Source organism: Neolamprologus multifasciatus, chromosome 5 (genome assembly GCF_963576455.1).
Source record: "Neolamprologus multifasciatus chromosome 5, fNeoMul1.2, whole genome shotgun sequence".
NCBI lineage: Eukaryota > Metazoa > Chordata > Actinopteri > Cichliformes > Cichlidae > Neolamprologus > Neolamprologus multifasciatus.
The window spans coordinates 15,237,312-15,248,591 of NC_140443.1; the positions used below are offsets into that span (position 1 = coordinate 15,237,312).

Below are 11,280 nucleotides of genomic sequence, written 5' to 3' on the forward strand. Positions count from 1 at the left end.
CTATAATCATGTAAGTGATTAGTATTAGTATTCTGAGATTTGAGAGAGTAAAGGAGACCATCTACATCCAGCCATTATTGAACAGAGGTGTTAGCCTGTAACAGCTATCAGTCATTCAGTCTTGAGAACCCTTCCCAGTTCACAATGCCCATTCACACCATTTCCCATCTATATCCTCCTCTTCTGTCTTCTGCCAACAGCAGAGGGGGCAGCCATTCTTAACCTGGGCTTCGACCTGCCCTTTATGATGCAACCCTCCTTATTTAGCTAGGCTTGGGAATGACACTAGGAATAAACTAGTTAATGGCCCTGATGGCAGGGTCAGAAAGAATCACTTAAACCAATGCTAAATAAACAATAACATTGTAGGAAAATAGGCATTGTTTGTTTACATATTTGTATGAATATATTTTTATTTTATGAAACCCCCTAGGAGCCATTGAAGAAGGGCATGTAACATCAGAGCTGAAGGTTTCTGGTAGTGAAGTAAATGACAACTGTCCTTTAGGTAATGATCAATATGAAAAAAGATCCATCCATTCGCTTCTGCTTGTCCTTTTCAGGGTCGCTGCCATGAAAAAAGATGAATTTATTAATTAAAATGTTTGAGCCTGGTTTGTGAAGAAAATTAAAGGGCCATAGATTCAAATATGATACATACCTCAGACTGTTGCAGGATGTGGCAGTTTGAAGAAATATCTGCAGCAGAATGATTACAGGAACCAGTCATGGAGGAACTGATAGCTGATGCATCATTCATAAGAACTCCTGTATGAGATATATGATGGATAATGAATAATTGCTGGAACTTACTGGAAAATAATGCATCACTAAATAATTTAATGCCAATTTGCTGAGAATTACCCCCCAAATAAATCATTGATCACGTTTCTGTGTATCTCTGATCCCACATCAATTTGTCACTTGTTGCAGTTTATTCCACATTAGTTATGTGGTTTCTCACACCATCAACCCCTTAACACCTAGTGTATTGTATTTGATACATAGAGTTTTTTGTGAATATTTCAGAATTCTACATCATCAGTGTAAATTTCCACCGTTGAAAAATTGAAATATCTAAATGTTGGTGTTTGAGCAGATCTGAGCATAATCTGTCTTATAAATTAATCTACGAGGCTGATACTTTTATTGTTGCTACCACACTACATAATTTAAATAACCTGATCCTGCAATGAATGATTTAAAGCATTTTTCCCTGAATGTAAAAAGGGATAAACAATGTTATTAAACGTAAGAGAATTTTGACCTGGTTTAAGAAGGAGAAAACTAACATTGCTCTCCTGCAAGAAACTCACCTTTCGATTTGGAAAACCTAAAACTAAAGAGAGAATGGGTGGGGCAGGTATGCTATTCTTCCTTTTCATCAAGTAAGAGAGGGGTTGCAATTTTAATACATAAAAATACCCCATTTGTTCTCACAAAGTGTATTAAAAATGATCAGGGTGATTTGTTATTATAATAGGACGTTTATATGGGGAATCTGTTTTGATTGGCTGTATCTATGCTCCAAATGTATATCAGGGAAACTTTTACTCAAAACGTATAAAAGCAATTTCTGCTAATTTGACCACATTTAGTGTTCTTGCAGGAGATTTCAATTGCACTGTACACCCATGAATGGATTAAAATCCATCCATCCATCCATCCATTCGCTTCCACTTTTCAGGGTCGCGGGGGGCGCTGGAGCCTATCCCAGCTGTCATAGGGCGAGAGGCGGGGAACACCCTGGACAGGTCGCCAGTCTGTCGCAGGGCTAACACATACGGACAGACAACCACTCACACTCACATTCACACCTAGTGGCAATTTGGATTATCCAATTAACCTATCCCCACAAGCTGCATGTCTTTGGATGGTGGGAGGAAGCCGGAGTACCCGGAGGGAACCCACGCAAACACGGGGAGAACATGCAAACTCCACACAGAAAGACCCCGGCCTGATGGTGGAATTGAACTCAGGACCTTCTTGCTGTGCGGCAACAGTGCTAACCACCGTGCCGGATTAAAATCCACCACCCACAAATTCAGTATCTAGAATGCGGGAAGCTATCAAGGGGTTGTGTTCTGACTTGCAGCTGGTAGACGTATGGAGAACTGTTCATCCAGGTGAAAAAGATTATACATTTTATTCAAATCCACATAAGAGTTTCTCCCGTATTGATTATTTCTTTGTCTCGAGGGAGAAAAGGAAATAGGTCCCTGATAGAGTTTGTCTTCTTGTTTTTGTTTTTGTTGTTTTTGTTGTTTGCTTGTATCAAAAAATCCAAATAAAGAGATAAATAATGAAAGAAAAATCTAAATAATTTGCACAAACATTTAAAAGCGATTAAAAAAATGCCTGATATAGCAAATATGATATAAATTAAAAGTCATATAAAGACATTAAAATGTAATTATTTTTTAAACAAATTTGTCAAGTGGTTCAATAAACACTGCATTTTCAAAAAATGTGAATTTTCTGGTAATTTTTTCATGCTTCAGGTTTTAAAGAGTGAGCTAATTAATGTGTCACATTAAGTAAAGTGAGGCCCTTGGCTTCCTCATTACCCTCACAGTTATTTAATAAAATATAAATAAAACATAAATATTTAATAAATTAAAATGACTACAGGATTCTCAACAAGCATTTTAATCACTGTATTCAAGTTACAGACAGATTAATATTCTCATTTATGTACAGCACTGAAACCAATACATCTAATAAACAGATTTTGCAACTGTTTCATTCAGCCTAAAGATTTAATCGTTGAACTTTGTGGAAACACAAATGTTACTGATATAGTTACTGATGTTTGTCACAATAGTGCATACATGCAAACCAATCACAGACTTCTTTTTATGAATGTAATATACAGGAAGAGTAACCACACAAGTTAACCGTGAGGAGACTCGTGCGAATAGGAATACGAGAATGAGAATGATGTATTGCTATTCAGTGCATACGAAGAGGAACTAACATTAAAGCAAATGGTTATGGTGAAAATGTAATTTGTAAAAATAACCTGTGAGCCACAAGGGTGACATGTCTTGGGCAGATATCACTGTTAGGAGGCTCTGGGGTGGACGCAGAATGTGATGTAGCGATTGCATCTACTGGCTGTCTTCATCCCGGTGTCTCCCTGGAAGAGCTGCAGGAAGCAGCAAGAGGGAGATCTGGGCTTCTCTGCTTAGATGACTGATTCTGCAATAAACAGGAATAATGATTGCTCTTTACTGTTGGAGTTAGGAAATCCCTGATTTACTTATTTTATTATTTTTCATAGATCTTTTTTCATTTTATCATATTCTGTAATTAAAATGATAAAGAAATGAAATGATAATAAAATAAGTAATAATTGCTGAGACACACTACAGTATATGTTGATATATAGGCGTAGTAGGAGAATGGCCAAACTGTTTGTGTGAGACTTGTGTTCACTTTATAGAAAAAAGATAAAATCACATCACCCTTATCCTGGCTTCTTTTACATCTTAGAATTAGATTATAGACTTTACTGATCTCTAAAATGTCATCTGCATCTAGGTACATAGTAGACCACATATATGCCTGCTTGGGGGCCCTTTTGGCTGTTTTAATGCTTAAATCTGATGATCACTGTTGGCTTGCCTTTAGTGTCATCAGCTTTTAAATGGGTTGGCTGAGGAGATAAGGCCAGCAGGATAAGTGATTTCCCTTTATGAGTGATTCTGTTACATTTGATTTCTTATTTTTTGGTTATCTTTCTTTATTTGTTTTCCTAATTGCAGCCTTTTGCTCTTTAATTAATTTGCTTTATTTTTTGTAATATTTAACCTTTTCAATTGTTTATTCTATCCCTTAAGTGTTCTGTCAAAACACTTTGAAAGTTGTTTCTCTGTTTTTAAAGGGATATATCGCTTAAATCAGTTTTGTTGTTTGTTACAGTTTTTATATTTTATACTTTTCATATGTGTAGATGTTTGCTTCATATTTAATGCTAGGCACCGTGTGAGGCTAGGATACCGGTATTTTTTTTATGCTTGCACAACAACATTAAAGGTCTTGAATCTATTTATTGTACTGTTATAAGTCTGTTTATTGTTTATTCTGTCAATTAACATTTTACTGTATTTTTTGTTTTTCTTTTAACTACCTTTGGTGAGTCTTTTTAAATCTGTTATTTTTCATTGTATCTCCTGTATTTTTTCATACAATTATTATTATTATTATTATTATTATTATTAATAATAATAATCATCATCATCATCATCATCATCATTATTATTATGATTATTATTATTATTTCATATAATAATAATTATTATTATTATTTCATATAATTCATATAACATCAAATTTAAATTTAGGTTAATTGAGGTTAGCATGATCAACATGAACTTTATTCCAATGTTGAATATTAACTCAGAGCTTTAACAGTTGCTAGTGTTCTCAGAGTAATAAATTTACAAATACTACTAATAAAAGCTCCTATTTACAAGTGGTCACCGCAGTGGGTGGATGTTTGATTTGGCAGCTTTGCCCTTCTTGATGCAACTCATTAAGAGAGAACATTTGAAAGAACTAAACATCATTTAATGTAGAACAGAGTTTTAATAAATGCATTATTTTGTGATTAGACAACAATGTAGCTACATAGCAGAGCGAGTACAACACTGACAGGAAGTAGGGCAGGACTCCCAAAGCCTTGAAACATGCTGGCAGAAATGTAGCAGATGGAGACTTGGACGACTGATAAGGATGAGGTTGATGTTGGGAGGAGCTTTACTGCACGAATGGGAATCCTGCAGGCAGAATGACAGAAGAGCAGTGAGATTTATAGCACATGGGACAAAAACGGATTGGTTCGCAGGAGCAGGGCAACAAAAGGATTGGGCCCGAGTGATGACGACAGCGTTGAGTTTGGCAGCGTGGGAATATGGAAGTGATGTAAAGAATAGACCAGCAGCCACCCAGGAAATCAGACAGATAAATGAATAGAGATCTTTCATTTCATTAGCTGGCCACCAATTAGTATACACATCAGTGTTATCACATCAAATTATCAGTCAAAGTTGCAATGGTTTGTTAATCTATTTTGTTCAGTAATCTTTGAAAATAACCTTAATTTGTAAGTACAGGGTATTATATAATACCTTATTATATTGTGTACAGGGCATTAAGTAGCCTCTTTATGACCACATAAAGGGGCTACTGTTACAGGGTTGTAGTATGTCGATGATATCGCCATATACAAAAGTACCTTGCTAAAAAGCTTTTAAGCTAAAACTTGCATAGGCATCTCTATACACAGGCTTATAACCACAACGTTTGACATAGTTCATTGCGGTCATGCGTAAAGCAGTGGGATAAGAATTTTTACCTCCAAGTCCGAGTCCATAGCTCTCAGTCATGAGTTGCTGCCCAATGTGGAGGACTTAAAATATCTCAGGTTCTTGTTGACATGTGAGTGAACTTGGGTATTTTATTGTATTGTTTACTCCTACCCTTATGATGTCACACTATGCTTATATTTCAGATAGATCTTACCACCTTACACATTCCTATGGCGTTTAATTTATTTTAAAACAACCAGTATAGTTCATTCAACTCATAGCACTTGGTGTTCGACCAAAAAGCTAAGGTGTGCAGCCCTGGTGTGCTTGACTCGCTTCTTTTCTTTATTAAGTGGATTAACCTGATCTAGCTTTACCACACCCTTTTGTGTCAGCACCGTCTTCATCGGGTAACTGTAATTACATGATCTAAAGATGCCTCTTGTGGGAGATGTTGCCCTCTACTGTCAGTAAGGAGAGATATGTGCTTGGCCAGATTAAATCTTTAGTAGGAACACTAAAATAATTGTAAGCTCTGAACAGCATGGCAGGAATTCTTCATGGGAAAAAAAGCAAGCTTTTCTGTCAGCTGCTATTAGCCAATTTAAAGCCTGATGAATGCAATATTTAAATTATATGCCATTTGCTTCATTAAAAAATTGCAGCATTAAAAAAAGATGAAGATAAAAGATGAAAATGAAAAGATGAAATGTAGATTTAATGGTGCTACATCAAGCAAATATCACTACCTTAAAGAGCAGGGAGAATTAAAGTAAGCACACATACACTGATACGCAATTTTAAATTCACAAACACTCATGTTTGTGAATCAAGTTGTCCAAATCAAGTGGTTCGGACTCAACATGTTGACTAGTGCACATAAAAATATATTCTACATCAAACAGACAATTAAAAAGAAAAATGCCCCGATATAGAAAAATGTGTTTTGAAAGACAGAGGAGTTTCTGTTTTGTGGGCAAAAAGTGAAGTCACCTTGTCGACCACCAGCATGCACTTACTCAAATAAAAAACAATCGGCTCAGAAAGAAAAAGAAAGACAAATAATACATAAACCAACCTGCTTGTTCATCAGCACACAGATAACAGGACTGTGCACTGTTAACCTCTAAAGGTGATGATGGCACCGAAGGGAGATTCAATGCAGTGAAAGTGGCATATGGTATCCAAAGTACTAGACGCACATCATGACGCACACACATCTCACTTCCCTGACAGTCTTCTGGCTGTAATCCTGTTACTGGGCTGCAAAGAAAAGTGTCTGAGATAAGATCCTATGATCAACATTTGCAACAGTTTACCAAAGATTTAATTAAAAAGCAGCTATAATGTAAATCTTTTTGTTTGAGGATTAGTTAGAACTCAAAGTGAATTTAAGTTTCACTTATAATTAATGTTAATTAATGTGATAAGGAAGACAACAGAAATGCAAGAAATAGATGGGTCATGATAATAGATCATCAACTTCTAGTTGTCGGAGTGCTGCATTCCCTCAGCAATGTTCCCATCTGTCCTGCTCACATCTCCAATGGTTGTGCACGTTGTCATTAATGTGGCTTCACTCCACATCAGCCACACCTCACTTACTGACTAACACTGCAAAACAGAATTGTTAAAGTATTAATTTTCATTTCAATTCAGGTTAGATTTTTTTTGTGCGCAACGCAGATTTTCCGTGCGCAGAGACCGTGCCAGCAGTGTGCAATTGCGCAGCTTAGAGGGAAGTGTTCGTATATAATATTGAGAAAAAGTAAGACTTACAACAAGCACTGCATCTCCAGTAAAACCATAATTTACACTGTTGGCTTCATAATTTGTTTGATGGATTTCAAGCTTTTCCGAATCTTAGCTGTCAGGTTTTATACATGCCTGTGCTATAGTATTGTTTGGCCTGTTCATACTGTTTAATACTTTTTTCATACTTTTTAATTGCTCAATAAAATAATGGTTTCATAAGGTGTTTTAGGTTTATAAAGGTTAGAAAGTGATGGTATCAGAAACACAAATATTCAGGGGCCTGAATACACATGTGTGCTAAGTTTGGTAGGGTACAGACAAAGAAAGAAACAACCAAACAGAAAAAATGTCTTCATATTTTGTGTCCAACAAGCACAACTTTCTGTTCATCTTTTAAATTTTTTTTACTTTGAGTGTAAGTTCTCCAGACTTAATGGCTGTTTTCTGAGTTATTCTTTGGATATTGGCTGATTTTCCACAAATTTTTTGTCCAGTCCTTGTACCTGACCAATCTCAAAATAATTTTTGGTTTGTTAATCCACTTAAAACAATGTAGTTTGTTGTTGATTTTTTGTTGTTGTTTTGGTTTATGAACTTAAATTGTTTTATGTATGCATTGTATATAGGTGTAGACTTGTATTTAGTTAAACATGTATGGATTAAAAAAATGTTGAATTCTGAATATTGATTTGTAAATAATGGAATTTGAAATAAGCGGTTAGGAACAGTAATGACATTTTGACTCACCATGCAATAACAGGTAGTAAGCACCTGTGAACAGCTTAATTTTAGCACGGGAATGATCCCAAGTGCACTGCCAGTGCAGTAAAAGCATACCTGAATAAAAAATGAAAAATCATCCTGACAGAGAACAGAACAAAAGGCAGCCAACATCTAAAGAAGAGCTCTGAATGCCCTTCAAGAAGACTGCAGAATTATTCCTGAAGCCTTCTTAAAGAAAAAAGAAGAAAGTTTGCCTATGAGAGTTCAGACTGTGCTGAAGAATAAATGTGGTCATAACAAATACTGACCTTCAATCTTGTTACAATTGTACATTACCTAAGCTGCAACATGACTTCTACTGAACCTAAAGCTTTTCATGTGTTTCAGATGTGCATTGGCAAAGATTTCAAGAACTAAACACTGAGTATAAAGCAGTTGCTGTAATTAAATGCCTTAATGGTCTTGCTCCCCCACACTTTTCCGAGTTACTTCAGCCTTATATTCCTTCATGGACCCTCAGATCAGCTGACCAGCTGCTGTTGGTTGTCCCAAAATCAAGGCTTAAACGTAGAGGAGAACGAGCCTTTTCAGTTATGGCCCCAAAACTTTGGAATACGCTGCCTTTAAATATTAGACAGGCATCTTCGTTTCCTGTTTTAAAATGCTTTTGAAAACACACCTTTTTTCGATAGCGTTCAGACTGGCTTGAGTTGATATGTTTTTTTATGTGTTTTATTATGTTTTATGTGAGTGTCAGTGGTTGTATCTTGTGTTTTACCCTGTGTTTCTGTACAGCACTTTGGGCAAACTTTTTGTTTTTAAACGTTCTATATAAATAAACTGGATTTGGATTTACATGAGTAAGTGTTTCTGCAGCAGTTCCAAATGACACATTCTGTTCTTGTTTCAGCAGAAGCTTTACAAAGGATTACTATCAGTGTGACTATAGTGTGATGACAGCTATTCTCAAATGTGCAACTGTGACTTGCATGTTCCACCTTGGTATATTTTTTGGAAATAGCCGGGCTACTACTTCAGCTAGCCATAATTTGCATTAGCTAAATCTTATCTTTTGCTCAAGAACATAAAGTTTGGAATTTAATCAAAAATGTCCCTTAAATGTGTGATGTTCTGCTTTGGTTTTAAGCAGCAAATAATCAAACCAGCATGTAAAAGTTAAGCAACCACACCAGTATGTTTCTTTTTATGCATGCATTTATTTTATCTACTCAGTCCTATATATTCTTTTTCCTTTTCATATAATGCATAAAAATAACACCACTGGTAGACCAGTGAAATATATGCTCCCCCAAGTAATTGCATGAAAACAATCAACATGTGATTGTACATTCATCAGGTACAAGTGTCACATTTCAGCAGGTTTACGGTTTGAGGTGTTTTTCGTTTACAAGTTCACTCATATTCATTCTCTCAAATGCTCTCACATGCACACAGACACACAATTGCTGTACAACATCATCCCAACAGAAAATGCATTTGCCTTTCTGTTAGTTCACAGATAACATAGAATTCCTTAGTGTTTTTGGTCCAGACTCCATTTGTTAAATCCATTTGGCAAAAGGATTCTAATGGGATGTTTTAAAATCTGGAAGCAATCATCAATGTCCATAGATCTGAAGATGCCATCATGATTAAGACACAGAAGACACCTCTGTCTTGCTTGCTGAAACTGATGTCTCATCCTCCACCATGCCGCCCATTCCAATGGTGGATAGCATGCAGTTACGGAACTGAAAGACACAGCCAATTCAGAAACTCAGAAAATAGTAAAAGACTGAAAAACAGAGAATAAAACTATGAGAATACATAACACCAACCTGTTTGTTCATTAGCACGTAGATAATAGGGTTGTACAAGGCTGAGCTCTTTGCAAAGAAAGCAGGGAGGGCTGCAGTGAGGGCAGTGAAAGAAGCTCCCTTGTTCATGAAAATCCAACCGGCGAAGCTAGCATACGGTGTCCAAGCTACCAGGAAGCCCAAGACCATCAAGACACACATACGGGTCACTTCCTTCTCAGCTTTCTGGGTAGAAGCTGAGTCCTGCTGCTGTGCTGCTGCCTGTTAAGTTTTATGGTCAGTTAGATTATGTAATCAATAATAGCAAGGTGCAATAAATTCGACAGTAGCAATGGCTAGCTTGGTTAGATTAACTGATCTATTATAAATAATTTAAGAACTTTAGCTTCACTTACAGCTTTGACTGTCAGCACAAGACTTCCATAAGTGAAGAAAATGACGAAGACAGGAATGAAGAAGTGGACAACAAACATGTAGATGACATATGACTCATTGTTGAAACCTGGAGCCAGTGTGTAGTAGTCGGGACCGCAGGAACACTGCATTCCCTCAGGAATGTACCTGTGTGAGATTATTATTTTTTAAATCCCATGTATTTCTTCAATAAAATTAGCTTTTATCCAGCTTTTATTCAACATTCATAATATTTCAAGACCTTTACAACTAACTACTTAGTCATCTTGTTAATCTCCTTTGTGTAGTATTATGACTGTTTAAAATCATTATGATGAAATGAAAAGAAATAGAAATTACCTGGACCAGCCAAAAAGTGGAGGTGCAGCACAAGCCATTGCCATGACCCATGTGAAGAAAACTCCAGCGCCAGCATGAGCTCCAGAGAACTTGAAGCTTCCCATGGGTTTGCAGACCACAATGTATCTCTCAACAGCCAGGACAACAAGTGACCAGAGAGCAACTTCACCTGTAGACAGAAAAGGTGAGTTATTCATTGATATTGTATATCTGCCAATGAAATAGAAAGGATCCTGAAAAGATCTGCTTTCTTTATTACCTCCAAGTGTGGCCATGAATCCCTCAATAGCACAGAAGGTGGCTCCAAGAATGAAGTAGCCATTAAGAGCTGATGTGATGGTGATGGTGAATCCAAAGCAGCACATGATGAGTCCAGCCACAGCCAGGTTGACCAGGATATAATTGAGAGGTTGCCGGAGCTTCTTGTTCTGAGCAGTTACAAACAATGTCAGGCCGTTGATGGGAGTCCCAGTGCAGATCAGGAAGAACATGTAGAAAGCCAGGAGCTTGTAAATCATCGGGTCTACCATATAATACTGATTGTACTCATAAGGACTTCTAACAATCCCAGTCCTGTTGGACATGGGAATGTAGAAGTTCTTGCCTTCAGTGCCATTGGGCTCAATTCCTCCATCCCAAGCCATCTTTGCTAGTCAGCTGTTTAGTTGTGTCTGCGCAAAAAGTCTGTGCGGACGGTGACGATGTTTCAAGTTACACCCTGTGATTTTTATACCTCTCCACTAACCCTGTCAAACAGCCAAAATGGGATTAGCGGGTTGTGAGGTAGTGCAGAAGCTAAGAGGTCACTAATTAATCTTAACACCGGATAGACAGGACAGGGTCCAAACTAATTTGCTCCCCTTTTCAAGTCCGGAGGAATTCTCTTAATCCTTACTCGAGAAAGGGAATTACATTCCCTC

At 36.9% G+C, this 11,280-nt stretch overlaps 1 protein-coding gene and 1 long non-coding RNA gene across 2 annotated transcripts; both read right to left on the reverse strand.

Annotated features, from left to right (window-relative positions):
• Positions 1-492: 492 nt before the first annotated feature.
• LOC146518258 (uncharacterized) lies at positions 493-7,792 on the reverse strand. Its single transcript, XR_014874236.1, has 5 exons — positions 6,391-7,792; positions 4,658-4,781; positions 3,023-3,201; positions 662-768; positions 493-568 (listed from the first exon to the last, which is right to left on the reverse strand). It is a non-coding gene; the product is annotated as an uncharacterized LOC146518258 (long non-coding RNA).
• Positions 7,793-8,987: 1,195 nt separating this feature from the next.
• LOC146518259 (green-sensitive opsin-like) lies at positions 8,988-11,065 on the reverse strand. Its single transcript, XM_085160652.1, has 5 exons — positions 10,620-11,065; positions 10,361-10,529; positions 10,003-10,168; positions 9,629-9,868; positions 8,988-9,541 (listed from the first exon to the last, which is right to left on the reverse strand). Exons 1-5 carry the CDS (start codon positions 11,002-11,004, stop codon positions 9,443-9,445), a joined length of 1,059 nt encoding a protein of 352 aa, XP_085016778.1. The 5' UTR covers positions 11,005-11,065; the 3' UTR covers positions 8,988-9,442.
• Between the last annotated feature and the right edge of the window lie 215 nt (positions 11,066-11,280).